The 17,788-nt window shown below is 49.6% G+C and overlaps 1 protein-coding gene across 1 annotated transcript in view; it reads left to right on the forward strand.

Moving 5' to 3' along the window:
- PACS1 (phosphofurin acidic cluster sorting protein 1) overlaps nt 1–17,788 on the forward strand; it is a 478,069-nt gene that overhangs the window by 453,143 nt on the left and 7,138 nt on the right. Inside the window, exons 22-23 of the mRNA XM_029614641.1 lie at nt 4,393–4,625; nt 13,870–13,989. Of these exons, the coding sequence (XP_029470501.1) occupies nt 4,393–4,625; nt 13,870–13,989 (353 nt within the window). The remainder of the gene's footprint in view (nt 1–4,392; nt 4,626–13,869; nt 13,990–17,788) is intronic.

A 17,788-nucleotide genomic window follows, 5' to 3' on the forward strand; every position in this document is an offset into this window, starting at 1 on the left:
TGTTTCCAGTTTAAACCCAACTCCTTCTACAACCAACCTGCTGTGATCTTCGGCTGACTCATTTCAACAGCAATACTCCACTGTTGTCTCAATACAAAATGACTCAGCCTCTAGCTTGCTAATCACCCATATGTGAGGACTAGCATCCTGCTTGTCCTGGGATAAAGCAAAATTGCTTACCTTGTAATAGGTGTTATCCCAGGACAGCAGGATGTAGTCCTCACGAAACCCACCCGCCACCCCGCGGAGTTGGGACACATATTTTTCTTATTTTATTTTTGCTAAAGCTTATTGCTATATAAGAGACTGAAGTGAGATCCCTGTGGCAGGGAATATCATGGCATGCCGGGCATGCTCAGTAGCCTCAGGCAGCCAGTCAAAAGTTTCTAGAAACTTTGACAGAAGTTTTTTCCCACAATAGGGCTCTGTCATTGACGTCACCCATATGTGAGGATTACATCCTGCTGTCCTGGGATAACACCTATTACAAGGTAAGCAATTTTGCTATCGGGGCAGACTGTGCTATCCAAATCATTTAGCTCTGACGGCCTGGATGTTGAGAGGCTAGTCCTGTAGTCCCTCGACCTCTCTGACGAAGTGTCCCAGGTACTGGTAGCTTCAAGAAAACCTTCCACCAGGAAGTCTTACAGGCTCAAGAGGAGGAGGTTCTCCATCTGGTGTGGAGGTCATGGCTTGGATCCATTCACCAGCCCCACGCCGCAGTTGCTAAACTACCTGTGGCACCTCTCTGAGGCTGGCCTATAAACCAACTTGGTCAGGGTCCACCTGAGTGCCATCAGCACTTACCATCAAGGTATTTGTGGTACGCCCATCTCTGTGCGGCCCATAGTAGGGTGATTTATGCGGGGCTTGCTTCAGATGAAGCCCCCATGCATCCTCCTGTTGTGTCTTGGGACCTTAATGTGGTGCTAGTGCAGCCCATACATGACCCGTTCGAGCCTATATACTCCTGCGATCTGATGTACCTAACCTGGAAGATTCTCTTCCTCGTGGCAGTCACTTCAGCTCACAGAGTTAGTAAGCTTCAGGCGAAGTTCTTTCATGATAGGGTGGTCCTGCATACTCACCCTAAGTTTCTGCCTAAGATGGTGACTGATTTTCATCTTAACCAGTCTATTATTCTGTCCATCTTTTTCCTGAGACCTCATTCTCACCAAGGTGAACAAGCTCTATACCGTTGTAAGAGGGCTTTGGCTTTGTATCTCAAATGCACTGCAGGCCACAGGCAGTCCACGCAACTCTTCATATCCTTTGACAAAAACAGAATGGGTGTTGAGGTGGGCAAACAAACTCTGTCCAACTGGCTGGCAGATTGCATTTCCTTCTGCTATGCACAGGTGAACCTTCAACTTTGAGGCCGCATTAAGGCCCACTTGGTAAGAGCCATAGTGGCATCGGTGGCCCACTTATTAGCGGTCCCCATTGCTGAAATCTGCAGAGCCGCAATGTGGAGTTCTCTACACATGTTTGCTGCTCACTACTGCGTGGACAAGGATGGTCGACAAGACAGCAGTTTCGGCCAGTCAGTCCTTCATAACCTCTTCCAGGCTTAAAAACCCAACTCTCCCTGCCTAGGGCCCATTGTTGTGTTCATGCTGCCTCCCTGTGTTACCAACAGCTCTGCAGTTATGTTTGTGCCCGTGCATGTGGTTCGATGCCTATTGGTGATAAGCCTTACTGGGAGCAGCCTGTAGCATGGTATTCACCCATCTGTGAGGACTACCATCCTGCTCGTCCTAGGAGAAAGCAGAGTCGCTTACCTGTAACAGGTGTTCTCCTATAACAGCAGGATATTAGTCCTCAGGAAACCCGCCCACCACCCCGCAGTTTTGTTCTCTTGCATTTTATTTTATTTTTTCGCTCGATAATTCTATGTTATGAGACTGAAGAGGGACCCCGCGTGGATAGTAGCATGCCGGGCATGTTCAGTGTGCCAGTCAAAGTTCTAGAAACTTTGACAAATGTTTTCCGTGACGGGCTCCATCTGATGATGTCACCTATTTGTGAAGACTAACATCCTGCTGTCCTAGGAGAACACCTGTTACAGGTAAGCAACTCTGCTTTCCCCTTCCCCTCCTCAGACAGTCTTTCATGGTGGCTTTCTCATAACAAGCTGGAACATGGCATGGAACTACTCGCCACTGATGCCTGCTTCTCTCTCTGAGGAGCAGTATGTCAGGATCAGAAAAGAAAGAGGCTTCATTATCTATCAATTGATTACAGATGAGAGCAGTGTGTTATGCTTTATCTGAATCAACCAAAAGGGAGGAATCAAGGCTCTGGCAAGACCCGAGAGGAAGACCAGAAGGGCCCAGTAGGTGGAGCAGCACCTGGGCTGGATGGAGCTGTTCCACATCCCCAGTTTGGATAATATTTAGGTGGGTTTTTCCTCAGTTGGTGAGTGGGGGGAGGGAGGAAACTACAGCCAGGAGAATGGAAATGTCGGAGTCAGCGATAAATCTCATTCTCCTAATGGTGACCAGCTGGATGGCCAAGGCGTCTTGTTTTACAGCCGATAGCTGCTCTGGTGATACCATGGTTCCTAGGCATTCCTCTTTGTTTTTCCAACGGTTAATAGAGACTCATCCGGGCAATGTGAGTCTGGTGACTCTAAGGTGGCCGTGTCATTCAAGCTTTGCAGTTCTCATCAAGGCCATACACGGTCTGCTGAGGTTCAGTCATCTGTCGAATCTTCTCTGTCAGGGGCCAATATTCGGTTTAGGCAGCTCATTTTTCTCTTGCGGCCTAGCTTTTGAAAGGAGTTGGTTGTGTCGGAAGGGATATCCCATAGCGGTTGTAACCACCTTATTGCAGGCCAGGCAACCTTCTCATCCTTGACAATATGTGAAAGTTTGGAGGGTCTTCAAGTCCTATTCTGCTGTTATCAGAGGGCAGCCTGTTCAGTCTATGGTGTCTTATTTTGTTTTTTCCACAGGAGAGTCTTGTCAACGGCTTGCCCTGTGTCTCTCTGGGAGTCCAGGTAGCAGTCTGGGAATGTCTTCGGACCAGGGGTGTCCTCTGTCTGCACATGAGAATATCATCTTCCGGTTCTAAAGTTCTGTAAGTCTTGGAATTGTAAGCTGGGTCTTAAAGGATTGAACCATGGAGGAGGGCAAAGTTAAAGTACTTGTCTCCTAGAGTGGGATTTCTGGTAGTTATTTGTTCAGCCAGGAGAATCTTGGAGCTCCAAGCTTTGTAGTGGCAAGATCCCTTTCTACAGATTTCAGATTCAGGAGTATTGTTATGCACGGTGCCTTCTTTTCGGACAAAGAGGTTTTTGGCCGGCCATCTCAGTCAAACAGCCATCTGAGTCAAACAGTAAAAGTTAGAGATTTGCCAGTTTTGGATTCCTCCTCCTCTTGGTTCTAAGGCATCCATTGTTGAGGTGTTTTGAAGCCTGCTAAAGATTTCCATAGATCGGTTTTCCTCTTTGTACTGAGGAGTTGTCCAATGAAAGGACGTAAAGCATCACAGGCTATATTTGCACAGTGGCTGAAGGAGGCGACCGAGTCGATTTATATTTCTAAAGGTCTTTCTCTGCCCAAGGGTTTATGGCTCACTCAGCATGTTCTCAGGCAACCTCTTGAGTGGCGACTTGGTAGTCGCTGCACACTTTCACCTGACATTTTCACTTGGATGTCTGGACTTTGACTCCCAGAGGTTTTGTGAGAGTGCTCTGTGAATGGGACATTCTGGGTCCCACCCAGTTTAGGGGTGCTTAGGCACATCCCAGGAGTCTGGACTGATCTGGGAACCTATTGGAAAGAAAAATTTGGTTCTTACCTGCTAATTTTCATCCCTGACGTTCCACAGATCAGTCAAGAGACCCGCCCATTGAGGGAGGAGCGTCAGCTGTTCATTCTGATGGTTCATTTCTAATGCAGAGTTGTTGCTGGTCTCCATGGTGTTTATCTTAGTTTCTGGGACAAAGATTCCAGTTAATTACAGCATCACCATCCTCCTGTTCATTGGGGGGGAGGGGAGTTTTTGCTGTTAAGGTTTTTAGTGGGTTTATCATCTTGGCTTGGATACAGGTCAATACTGAGGGACTGCAGGTGGCACCCTAGGGTTATGTACAGTGTTAGTAAAACTTTCTCTGTCTCCATCTGCTGGCAGGGATGCAAAACCCAGGAGTCTGGACTGATCTGTGGTACTACAGGAACGAAAATTAGCAGATAAGGAGCAATTTTCCTAAGTCATTCATTGCAGCCAAGGCCATTAGTGCAAATGTTATCTGCAGGACAACTTAGTTTTTGTTCAGATTTGCCGAGATGTACAGAAATAACAGTATACAGGGAGCACCAGGCTCCTTGTAAGGCTGAGCCTGCTCGATCTGACAAAAAATGGCTTTGTTTCTGTTTTTAATCTCAGCAATCCAAACAATCCCTATGGAGGAGGGGATGCCATCGGCCTGCAGGTAGACTACTGGCTGGCTCAGCCACAGGAGAAGAAAAAGGATGGGGAGAAGCGAGATGCCGGCTCCAAGTACACGCTCAAGAGTATTTTCCGCTCTGTGCAGGTCTCCCGGCTGCCCAGTGGCGGGGAGCTGCAGGCCTGCACCACCATGTCCATGACAGTTGTTACCAAAGAAAAGAACAAGAAAGGTAAGCATGCCACACAGAGGCATCACTAGATACTCACAAGACTCAGTCCTTCCAAAATTATGTAGGGTCACTGCTAGAGATGAAGATTTTTCTTGGCTAGTGCCTGCTCTGTCCAATGGCCCTTTCTGTGCTACCACATAGTCAGCTCAGCAACAGTGTTTTTTTGGACCTGCCCCCTTAAAGGTGCAGGCGTTCATGAGCTAGAACAAGGACAGCAGCATTTGGAATACTAACAAATTGAATTAGGGTACAGGTCCCATATACCACTTTCTGGTTTGCTCCTGGTGTCACCTGTATGCTAGCTGTACTGTGAGAGAGGTTTGTTCCTGCAACATTTCCTGCTGTTCCAGCCAGCTGAAAGTCCTAGACCTTCACATGTTAACAAACTTGATGGCCTTCAAACAATAATTATTTAAGCACATTTTTATTTTAAGGAGTAGTAAAAAAAAAATAAAAAATAATTCACCATTTAAGCATGAGGATGTTTGATGAACAATAGCTACAACTGGAGGAAGAGAGATGCTGCAGTCAGCTCCCAAGTTGCTTCATTAGCAGCTTATATGCTTCTGGTTTAAAAGGAAAATTTATAAATATGACCTTCATAGTTTTCTTAAAAATATTTTGGAGCCTTCTGAGTGTGCAGAGTTAGAGGCTTCACTGACTCTGATTCTTAAATAGTTGGAAGAAAATGAGGTTTGCAAAGTTGGCATATTCAGTCATATGCCTCCTGCCTTGGGAAATAAACTTCACATCTAAGAAAGGGAAGTGTTAAGCGCCCTGCCCCGCCCGTGGCCGTCCTGCGCGGGCCTGCTCACCTTCATGGTTCCACAGCGGGTCCCGGGACAACTTCCCTCGCGGTAGTTGCCAGTCCTGCTAGGCCCAGCATCCCACAGCGGCAGTCACCGGGCCTTCCACTGCGCGTCAAGCCTCACGCCGAGGTTCGGCGTCCTCGGCCATGTTGACCATGCCCATATGCACGCGCGGACTGCCCGGACTCATGTAGGGCCAAGGGCGGGTACTAGCTCCGTGGCGCGTCCTGAATGATTCCCCGATATAAGGAAGTTCCTGTTTCTGCTTCCTTGCCTTGGCAATCGGGTCGGTTTGTTCTAAGATTGCCTCTGTGCTTGTACCTGTTCCTGCTTGTTCCTAGTCTCATTCCAGGATCCTTCTGTTTCAGTTCTGTTCCTGACTCGTTCCTGCATCCTAGTTCCTGTATCCTGCTCGTTCCTGTGTTCATCTGTCTGTCTACCCAGGTAGTACCCTCGGACTGACTTTCTGGTACTGAGCTCAGCCTGTTCTTGGCCTGCTGCCTGCCTCATAGACCACAGCCTGTTCCTGATCTGCTTGTCTGCCTGCCACCTGCCTCAAAGACCACAGCCTGTTCCTGACCTGCCTGCCGCCTGCCTCAAGACTTCAGCTTGCCTTTGGCCTCATCTGACTTCGGTACCTGACCTCTGCTTTGCTGACCACTCCTCGGACTGACCTCTGGACATTGACCTTTGCCTGTCTGACCTAGTCTCCAGATTTTGGCTCTGTTCCTTGCCTTGTCATCACCAACATGGTTCTGGTTCTCCCTGTTCCAACCAGCAGCCACCTTTGAACCCAATTGCGCTCCTCCTGTCTCCGTGGGCACGCCGGACTTTCATTCTCCTAGGAGATCCTGCAAGGCCCACCTAAATCCAAGCGGCCCGGGTCCCTACAGGCTCCTCCCGGGGGGACCTTGGGCTTCCAGTGGTGAAGCTCTTCCTAGCCTCCATCTCCTCCAGTGCTCCACCCCCTGGGGGCAGCTAACTCCTGTTCCCTTTCAGGAGGTGTTCCATCTCTGCCCCAGGACAAGGGTCCCCCCCGAGCGCAACAGGTTTCCAAGGCCATGGACTCGGCAGAGTCTCCCGCCTCCAGGGCCCTACCAGGACTGGCCACCACAGTGAAGCAACATCATCAAGCTTTAGAGACACTGGCCTCTTCAGTTGAAGAACTGCGCTCTCAGCTACAAGATACAGCAGTGGCCAACCCGGTGGGCCTTTCAGCCACAATGCTTCCCAAAGCAACCCTGGCACTTCCTGCACCCCACCAGATATAATGGGGATCCACACTCCTGTCGTGGTTTCCTTAACCAGGGCTTTATGCAGTTTGCACTACAACCATTGTTGTTTTTGAAGGAGATCACTAAAATCGCCTTCATTCTGTCTCGTTTGAAAGGGAAGGCTCTGGCATGGGCCTCTCCCTTATGGAAATGTTCTGACCCCATCCTCTCCAAGCTGTCTGACTTCATTGCCCTCTTCGAGCAGACCTTCGGAGACCCAGGTTGTATGGCTATCTCTAGTCATAGCTTACGCCACCTCTGTCAAGGATCAAGGACCCTCTCCTAGTATACCGTGGAGTTTCGGACCTTGGCCACAGAACTTGGGTGGCAAGAAGATTGTCTGCAAGCCATCTTCCTAGATGGACTCTACTGTGATCTGAAAGATGAGCTCTCCGTCCGTGAGACTCTCACGTCTCTAGAAGACTTGATCTCCCTTGCTGGGAGGATTGATCATCGCCTCCGGCAAAGACACCTAGAAGTAAAGGCTCCCATGCCCTTCACCTGTACGCAAGTACACCTTGCACTCCAGCGAAGACTCCTGCACCATCACCTGCCTCCATGGCAGAACCTATGGAGGTGAATCTTGGGCGATTATCTCCGACCAAAAATCTCCGTCAGCGGAAGGAAGGGCTCTGCCTTTACTGTGGCACTTCTGGACATCGTCTGCAGTTTTGCCCTGTTCGTCCAGGAAACTGCAACGCCCAAGCCCGGCAGGGGTCCCGAGCTTGGGCGCAACCGTTTCTGGCCCTCAACACTTTCATCCCGTATCCCTGGGCATCAAAGCCCACACCTTTGCGACCACTGCTCTCATCGATACCAGAGCGATCGGTAGTTTCATTACGGACGACATCGTCAAACTCTTGAAGATACCTCTCCAACCCCTAGAGGTGAATCTTCGTATTGCCTCCATTCAGGGAGAACATCTTCCAGGTCTCATTATGCACCAGACAGTGGCTATCCATCTCACTGTAGATACCCTCCATGAGGAAGACACATCCTTCTACGTCCTAAAATGCTCACCATCCGGTAATCCTGGGGTTATCCTAGCTCCAGATCCATGACCCCCAGTTCGACAGGCAGTCCCTGCAGTTGGTACAGTGGGGTCCAAAGTGTCAAAAGACTTGTCTGCACCCGGTATCCCCCATGATGCCTGTCTTGAAATCAGTTACCCTTCCAGGGTTACTTCCGCAGTATTCTGACTTCAGCGATGTGTTCTCTAAACAGAAAGTGGACACCTTGCCTCCATTACGCAAATTCAACTGTCCTATTGAACTTCTGCCAGGCACAACACCTCCCAAAGGCAGAACCTATCCATTGTCCCAGCCTGAGACTCAGGCTATGTTGGAATATATTAAAGAGAATCTAGAGAGAGGCTTTATCCGTCCATCTGATTCCCCCGCAGGAGCGGGGTTCTTCTTTGTGAAGAAAAAGGACGGTGGACTACGTCCCTGTATCGATTTCAGGGGCCTGAATGCAATAATTCGTAAGGATCGATACCCGCTACCCCTCATTAGCGAACTGTTCGATCGCCTTGACAGGGCATGAATCTTTTCCAAGCTGGACCTGAGAGGTGCGTACAATTTGGTACGCATCCAACCTGATGAAATCTGGAAGACGGCATTTAATACCAGAGACGGCCATTACGAATACGTGGTAATACCTTTTGGGCTATGTAACGCTCCAGCCGTCTTCCAACGCCTCATGAATGAAATCTTCCGAGACCTCCTGTACAATTTCGTAGTCGTATACCTCGACGGCATTCTGATCTTCTCTAAGGACTTAGAATCCCACCGTGAACACGTCCATATCGTTCTCCAACGTCTTAGAGAGAACCATCTGTACACAAAACTGACCTCAGCCAGTAGGCCTTCGAGCGTTGCAATGCTTTCTAGGCTTCACCAATTACTACTGGAGCTTCATTGCAAATTACTCTTCCATAGTTGCCCCACTCACTGCTATGACTAGGAAAGGGGTCAACACCCGAATTTGGACACCCAAAGCAATTGCTGTTTTCCAGAAGATTAAAGAAGCCTTCAGCTCCAGCCCTTGTCTCTTTCATCCGGATCCCAAATGTCCCTTTGTTGTGGAGGTCGATGCTTCAGCAATCGGTGCCAGAACCGTTCTGAGCCAACACTCCCCAACGGGCAAGCTAACTCCTTACTCGTTCTATTCTCATAAGTTTTCCCCAACTGAACAACGTTACACCATGGGCGACTGCGAACTCCTTGCGGTCAAACTAGCGCTTCAAGAATGGCGCCCTTGGTTAGAAGGGGCGCAACATACGTTTACCATCTTCACTGACCACAAGAACCTCGAACATCTCAAAGAGGCTCATCTTCTGAACCCCTGTCAGGCCTGGGGGGCCTTTATTCTTCGAAAGATTCGACTTCAACCTGTGCTTCCTTCCTGGTTCCAAGAACCTGCGCGCTGATGCTCTATCCAGATCATTCGAGCATGAGAACGTCCCGGAAGTTCCTAGCTCATCATCGACTCTGTTTGTATTTCCCTTGCTACAACTACCACAGTCCCTGTTGGGAAGACCTTCGTTCCCTGACGGCTACGTGAATGCGTCTTAAAATGGGCTCACGACTCTAAATTGGCAGGCCATCCTGGTCGTGCCAGGACTTGGAAATGCTGAGTAGGCACTACTGGTGGCCTACGATGGTGCAAGAGTCACGAAACTACGTGGACTCATGTCCCATTTGTGCCCAGCAAAAGCCATCAACAGGAAGCCTGGGGCTTGCTCCAGCCTATTCCAGCACCGACCGAGCTTTGGTCCAGCATTTCACGGACTTTATTATTGATCTACCTCCTTCCCAGAATAACACGGTGATTTGGGTCATCATCGACCGCTTCTCAAAAATAGGTCATTTTATCCCTTTGCCGGGTTTTCCTTCAGCCCCAGAACTGGCGAAGCTCTTCCTGAAGAATTTCTTTTGCCTCCACGGACTCCCCAAGGAGATTGTATCCAATCAGGGACCACAGTTTGCCGCCAAGTATTGGCGTTCCTTGTATCGAATGTTCGACATCTCTCTGAGTTATATGTCGACCTACCATCCCCTGGCTAATGGGCAGGCCGAAAGGACCAATCAGACCTTGAAGACTTTCCTACGCTCTTACGTAAATGACCAGCAAAACAATTGGTCGGATCTTCTCCCCTGGGCTGAGCTGTCACACAGTACCCATGTCGCGGCAGCCACCGACACATCCCCATTTGCAGTAGTCTTTGGAAGGCAGCCCCAACTATCTTTTCCTGTTCCTCTGATGGTTCCATCTCCAGCGGCTTAAGCCATGGCTCAAACCATTCGCCAAGTGTGGACCCGAGTAAAAGAGCGACTTTCACAAGCTGCCGAATGCACCAAGCGCACTTCTGATCTCCATAGATGACCCGCTCCACTCTTTCAACCTGGCCAGAAAGTGTGGCTGAGTGCTCGACACTTTCGTCTGAGACTTCCCTCTCACCATCTGTCTCCGAAATACATCGGACCATTTCCAGTCATCCGCAGGGTGGGAGCTGTTTATCAACTCTAGCTACCTCGTTCATTGGGTATCCACAACACATTTCATGTGTCTCTGTTAAAGCCGTTGGTCCTCACCTCGCCCTCACGCAAAGACCCTCCTGCTCCGCGTGTCTCTGCAGAACCTGACACTTCTCGCCAGGTAAGAGAGGTCCTCGACGTCCGGTGACGCCGAGGCTAGTGGGAAAACTTCTTAGCTTGGGAGGGCCATGGGGCTGAGGAGAATTCGTGGGAACCCTCCCAAAACATCCTTGATAAGGATCTTCTAAGGACTTGCATAGAGTGCACCCTGAGAAACCACAGCCGCGTAGGGGGAGGCCTAGAAAGGGGGGGGTACTGTTACACGCCCCGCCCACGGCCATCCCACCCGCAGGCCTGCTCACCTTCATGGTTCCACAGCGGGTCCCAGGACGACCTCCCTCGAGGTAGTTGCCAGTCCTGCTAGGCCCCAGCATCCCGCGGCGGCGGTCGCCGGGCCTTCCACTGCGCATTGGGCCTCACGCCGAGGTTCAGCGTCCTCGGCCATGTTGGCCATGCCCATACGTGTACCCGCGCGCAGACTGCCCAGACTCATGTAGGGCTAGGGGCGGGTCCTAGCTCCACGGCGTGTCCTGATTGATTCCCCGATATAAAAAAGTTCCTGTCTCTGCTTCCTTGCCTTGGCAGTCGGGTCGGTTTGTTCTAAGATTGCCTGTGCGCTTGTACCTGTTCCTGCTTGTTCCTAGTCTCGTTCCAGGATCCTTCTGTTCCAGTTCTGTTCCTGACTTGTTCCTGTATCCTGCTTGTTCCTGTGTTCGTCTGTCTGTCTACCCAGGTAGTACCCTCGGACTGACTTTCTGGTACTGACCTCAGCCTGTTCTTGACCTGCTTGTCTGCCTGCCGCCTGCCTCAAGACCTCAGCCTGCCTTTGACCTCATCTGACCTCCGGTACCTGACCTCTGCTGACCACTCCTCGGACTGACCTCTGGACATTGACCTTTGCCTGTCTGACCTCGTCTCCAGATTCTGGCTCTGTTCCTCGCCTTGTCATCACCAACACTGTTCTGGTTCTCCCTGTTCCAACCAGCGGCCACCTTTGAACCCAATCGCGCTCCCCTGTCTCTGTGGGCACATCGGACTTTCATTCTCTAGGAGACCCTGCGAGGCCCACCTAAGTCCAAGCGGCCCGGGTCCCTACAGGCTCCTCCCGGGGGGACCTCGGGCTTCTAGTGGTGAAGCTCTTCCTAGCCTCTGTCTCCTCCAGGAGGCCTTCCACCTCTGCCCCAGGACAAGGGTCCACCCCCGAGCGCAACAAGGAGAAAGTGTTAAGATGCTCTTTTCCTCTGACCTCTGTTGCCCCTTTCTTCTCCACTCTTTCCTCTCTCTTCTGTTTTCCCTGTTCTGCTCCCTTTCTTCCCCTTTTTCTTCTCTCCCCTGTTATCCATTTCTGCTCTCTCCTCCTCACATTTCTCCTGTTTAATTTCTTCTGTTCTTCCCTTTCTACTCTCTCCCTCCACTTAATATTTATCTCCCCCCTTTTCCAGATCCAAGTTAATTCTCCCTGTTTTATTGTAACTTTCTCACATCCATTCTATTGTTTACTGTTTTAGAAGTTTGAATTTGGAATATTGATTACTATCGGGTCTATCCAGTACCGAGCGGTAGGAAGAGCTGCGTTAGTGCCTACAGCACCCGCGGTTACCGCACGCACAGTGCAGCTCACCTACCGCTCGATCCTGAACTCTAATTTCATGCAAATGTAAACCGCGGCTAAGAAGTGCCCGTGAAGCGTTAGGCCCGCGCAACCCATTTTACTGGATAGAGCGCCTATACAGTATCCTGGGTGCGCGGGCCTAAGGCTTCACGCCACGCTGGTATCTGTCATTTCAAATGTCATTTGAAATGACAGATACCAGGAAGTTGCTTCGCCGCTGTCAGTATCTGTTCTCCCCTCTTCCCGGAGCAGGGCGCGAAAAGCAGCCTTGCTCCGGGAGGAGGTTAGAATAGACACTGACATCGGCGAAGCAAAAAAAAAATAAAACGAAAAAAGCCCCGGCCGCGATCATGGGTGCCGGTCTCCGTGGCAGCCCCAGTCCTCTTCCCTGCTCCCAAAGCCAAAAAAAAAAAAAGCGAAAAAAACGTTGCAGCCCCCCTCTGATGTCCGGACTGGGGCTGCCACGGAGACTGCAACGGCGAAGAAAAAAAAAACCAAAAGCAATTTTGGTTTTTTTTTTTCAAAAGCGACAATTTTGTTTTTTTTCCAAAAGCGACTTACTTTTGGGATCTGTCAAGATCCCAAAAGTAAGTCGCTTTTGGACGCCTGCAAAACTTACTATTCTGAAGCCATCAGCAGGAAGACATTGCGATCGTAGCTCCTCCCAAGGAAGACAAAGATGGCCGCCTGCACGGGGGGAAGCTACAATTGGCCGCTGAAGACGTGGCGTCACATCCCGTGACGCCAAACGTCGTGACGTCACGTCTTCAGCGGCCAATTGCACGCTTTCCCCGTGCAGGCGGCCATCTTCGTCGGGAGGAGCTACGATTGCAATGTCTTCCTGCTGATGGCTTCAGAATAGTAAGTTTTGCAGGTGTCCAAAAGCGACTTACTTTTGGGATCTTGACAGATCCCAAAAGTAAGTCACTTTTGGAAAAAAAACAAAATTGTCGCTTTTGAAAAAAAAAACCAAAATTGCTTTTGGTTTTTTTTTTGCTTCGCCGCTGTGTCCCTCCTTCTCCCGGAGCAAGGCTGCTTTTCGCGCCCTGCTCCGAGAGGAGGGGGGGACACAGAGGCGAAGCAAAAAAAAACCAAAATTGCTTTTGGTTTTTTTTTTGCTTCGCCGTTTTTTTTGCTTTGCCGTTGCAGTCTCCGTGGCAGCCCCAGTCCGGACATCGGAGGGGGGCTGCAACGTTTTTTTCGCTTTTTTTTTTTTTGGCTTCGGGAGCAGGGGAGAGGACTGGGGCTGCCACGGAGACCGGCACCCATGATCGCGGTGGGGGCAGGTGAGCGGGCGGCTGGGGGAAAGCTTTCCACCTACCCTTACCCATGCCTCTACCGCCTGGGTCAGGGTAGGCGGTAAGTTTGCAGGTTAAAAGCACGACAAAACGGCAGGGAAAGATAGCGATAGTCGGGGCGCGGGTTACGGGATGCTAGGGAATAGCTAATTCGCTCGTTTGCATGCAATATCGAGCTAATTCGCTCGTTTGCATGCAATATACATGCCGCGGGCGGAAGGGGTTGCCCAGGGAATTTAGGACGCGCAAGGAGTAGGTTAAAGGGGATTCGGGATCGCAGGAAGGGCTAACGCGGCCGGAAACGGAGTAAAAAGCGGCTTAGGAGCAGGGTAAACGCGGCCGCACTTTACAGGATAGACCTGTATGTTACCCTCTGCTTTACACACATTGTTAATTGTAAACCGGGTTGATGTGATTCTTGTCATGAAATTCGGTATAACAAAAATAATAAAATAAATAAATATTTCTCTTTATCCTATTCTCTGGCTCCCTTAGCCTCCATTTCCAGTATGATCTCTCTCTCATCCTGTTTCTCTTTTCTTGCCTTTTTCCCCTTTGTTTCTGTTTCCAGGATGGTCTCTTCCTTCAGTCTTCAGGCTCTCTGAGCTCGTCACTGGTTCACTAACAGTTGCTCTTCCCTTTTTTCTTACAGTCCCAACTATCTTTCTGAGTAAGAAGCCCAAAGAGAAGGAAGTGGATTCCAAGAGCCAGGTGATCGAGGGGATCAGCCGCATGATCTGCTCAGCCAAGCAGCAGCAAACCATGTTAAAAGGTATGAGAAGTGGCTTGCCCTGAGGAGATCCGCATCTAGGAGAAATGGGGGTAAGGTGAGAGGAAGTGCCAGGCAGTGCTCCAGGAACAACCTCTGCTGATGAGCATTAGGGGATAGATAAGCATGTTGCCATGTGTTATTTGAGAGTAACAAGGGACCAAAAACTAACTTTCCCTGAAGACCAGCAGTTGATACTGACACATGTTTCCAGAGCTTTCCAGGGAAAGTTCAAGACCTCTCAGGGCATGTGAAGCAGCTCTTGTGCTCACACAGCAGACCTCCATTCATCTTTTTCCACTAAGAGCAGGGGACATGTTTTCTTTCTGCCTCTGCAGATTTTTCACTGCTTTGTTTTCTCTGAGCATTTTTCTTCCAGTTTCCCCCCTTTTTTTTTTTGCCAGTGTGCCTCAGAATTGTTTCTTTTCTCTTTAAAACAAATAGGCTTTTCAGTGGCTTAAAATTGTTTTTCTCTTCACCATTCCTGTCAGCAGGCAAGCTTAGGCCATGACTTCTGACAGGTTTCTTCTAGCTATCTTTTTTCTGAGAAACTGTCTTCTTCCTCCTTATTGTCCATGCCAGCAGATGGAGATAGAGAATTAAAAGCTCAAAGTCAATCACTCCCCCTGAAGAGGTTTGGTGCTGCCTTCAGCTTTTCAGTATTTTTCTGTCTCCAGCAGATGTTGCAGACATGTAGACTGGTGCTGCAACAAGGTATAGGCCACTCCCGGAAAGGCTTTAGGTCCAGGTTACTGGTAGAGTATAGGCTGAGTCTTGGAAGTGCACCGGGCAATGGTTCTAATGGGACTAATTCTCTCTTCCCCTTTGGGACGACTCAGGTGGGCTTTGAGTTCCCACAATGATGGGTCAAGCACCAGATGGTCCCTAGTGACTTTGTTCTCTTTGTGGATTCGGCAGCAGGAACTACTGGCAGTACACTCTCCCTCTGTTTTTGAAAAGCAGCAAGGAGGCAGTAAAGTATATTAACCAAAAAAAGGATTGTAGCACAGCCTTTTCTCCTAGGACAAGCAGGATTGTAGGCCTCACACACGGATGATATCATCATATGGAGCCTGGCATGGAAAACATACTGAGCATGCCCAGCATACCACTATCCACATGTCCACACGGGGTCCATCTCCAGTCTTCTTTTTCGCACACACACACACCAATTAAACCCTACAATCAGTCTCTGTCTCTCACACACACCCCAGTCACCTCCCTGCCCAGACTCTGTCTCTCACACACACCCCAGTCACCTCCCTGCCCAGACTCTGTCTCTCACACACACCCCAGTCACTTCCCTGCCCAGACTCTGTCTCTCACACACACCCCAGTCACCTCCCTGCCCAGACTCTGTCTCTCACACACACCCCAGTCACCTCCCTGCCCAGACTCTGTCTCTCACACACATCCCAGTCACCTCCCTGCCCAGACTCTGTCTCTCACACACATCCCAGTCACCTCCCTGCCCAGACTCTCTCTCACACACACCCCAGTCACCTCCCTGCCCAGACTCTCTCTCACACACACCCCAGTCACTTCCCTGCCCAGACTCTGTCTCTCACACACACCCCAGTCACCTCCCTGCCCAGTCTCTGTCTCTCACACACACCCCAGTCACTTCCCTGCCCAGTCTCTGTCTCTCTCACACACACACACCCCAGTCACCTCCCTGCCCAGTCTCTGTCTCTCACACACACACACACCCCAGTCACCTCCCTGCCCAGACTCTCTCACACACACACACACCCCAGTCACCTCCCTGCCCAGTCTCTGTCTCTCACACACACCCCAGTCACCTCCCTGCCCAGTCTCTGTCTCTCACACACACACCAGTCACCTCCCTGCCCAATCTCTGTCTCACTCACACACACACCAGTCACCTCCCTGCCCAGTCTCTGTCTCTCTCACACACACTGATACTTCACGCATATCCAGCATAGCTCTCTGCTTCAACGGCAGGGGAGAAGAAAAACTGATACTTCACGCATATCCAGCATAGCTCTCTGCTTCAACGGCAGGAGAGAAGAAAAACTGATACTTCACGCATATCCAGCATAGCTCTCTGCTTCAACGGCAGGGGAGAAAAAAAACTGATACTTCACACATATCCAGCATAGCTCCCTGCTTCAACGGCAGGGGAGAAGAAAAACAACCAATAAGGGCTGTATAACATAGTCTGGGTAAAACAAATAAGCATGGGTGTAGCTTGCTTATTACGGCGGTTACTACCCCTACTACCCCTAACTAATCAAGCTAGATATTTCACTTGGATGCAGCTCCATCACTGCTCTCTACATTAATGGTGGGGGTGGAAGGGAAATAGAACCAAGAGCTAAGAGAAACAGATAAGTATGAGAGAAAAAATGTGTGAAGCTTGCTGGGCAGACTGGATGGGCCGTCATTTCTATGTTTCTTTGTTTCTAATAATACTTATAAAATATATTCATTTAAGAAAAGTAAATATATGGAAAGAAGCATTTCTGTATTAAAAATTCTGTATTAAGAATTCTTTAAAAAGAATGTATTTAGAAATGAAAATTTGTATTGAAGTATTAAATTAAAATGAATAAAAAGAAAATGGCCGCCGATAAACTCTGCGTCCGTTTTCATTACTGGCAGACAGGCAGGTTATGAAAACCGGTTTACCGGCATCGGTTTTCATAACCGGCAGCTGCGGTGGGTCATGTTAGCAAGAAGGCGCTACAGTCGCGCAAACAACCCTAGCGCCTCATTCCTAGCGTGACCCCCTAATTTACATATTGCATGGTACCCCCCTTGCGGGCGCCATGCATGCATTAAGAAAGTGGGCGCTGAAAAGTCATCGCCTACTTTCTGTGAACATTATTACATCGGCCCCTTAGCTAAGTTAACCAGCTAACTCTGAATATTGGAGTTTGCCGGTTAACTTAGCCGGTTAATTCAACTCCTCCCAGTTATGCCTCTGGAATGCCCCCAACTTATCCAGCTAATTTCTAGCTCCCTAACTTATTAGCCAGCTAGAATTTAGCCGGATAAAGGCTGAATATAGCCAGGTAAGACATTTAGGGGGTCATTTTTGTAGCGTATCGCATGCAAAAAGGGACATTTCGAGTGCCCTAGCTAGCTCGGGGCGGAGTTGGGGCATCGCCAACGTGGATGCAGCAGAAAGATCGCTGGCTGCGAAAAGGTAAGAACCCTTTTCGCTGCCAGTAGCGAGCCCAATAGCACCACCTTTTACGATGGCGCTATTGGGTGTGAAAACCAGCAGCAATAGCACTGCAGAGGTGCGATAACTGCCAGCTTTCGCAGGCCCGCCCCCACCGCTTCGCCCCCCCCCCCCCGTTACCGCCAAATTCTCTAAGGTCACAGACCTTAGAACTTTTCAGTTATCTGTCTAAATGGCTTTTGAATATTGACCTCTAAATGTCCATTTTAGATTTACATCCATTTTGCCTTAAATGCCTCGGGCATGATACAACTAACCGTGGTCCCTGTGGATGAATATCCCTGCAGGTACTGGCTAACTTAAAGTCCACCTTAGCTATGAGCAATGAAGCTCATCTAATCAGAGTAATATGAAAAAATGTCTAAAATCAAATTTGTCAGATGGTGGACAAAATATGTATGTTCACAGGCACCAGAGCAGAAAAATCACATCGAGGAACCATTGTAGCTGAGGCATGCACTGAACCAGTGATGTCAAAAAGCTGGCTCCAAGAATTATCACTGCTAAGAAAGCACAGTCCTGAACCATTTATGCCGAGAATCACTAGTGCCGAAGCAACACAGAGCAGAACCATCAGTGGCGTGGTTTATC

Source organism: Rhinatrema bivittatum, chromosome 8 (assembly GCF_901001135.1).
Source record: "Rhinatrema bivittatum chromosome 8, aRhiBiv1.1, whole genome shotgun sequence".
In the NCBI taxonomy this organism is placed as follows: Eukaryota; Metazoa; Chordata; class Amphibia; order Gymnophiona; family Rhinatrematidae; genus Rhinatrema; species Rhinatrema bivittatum.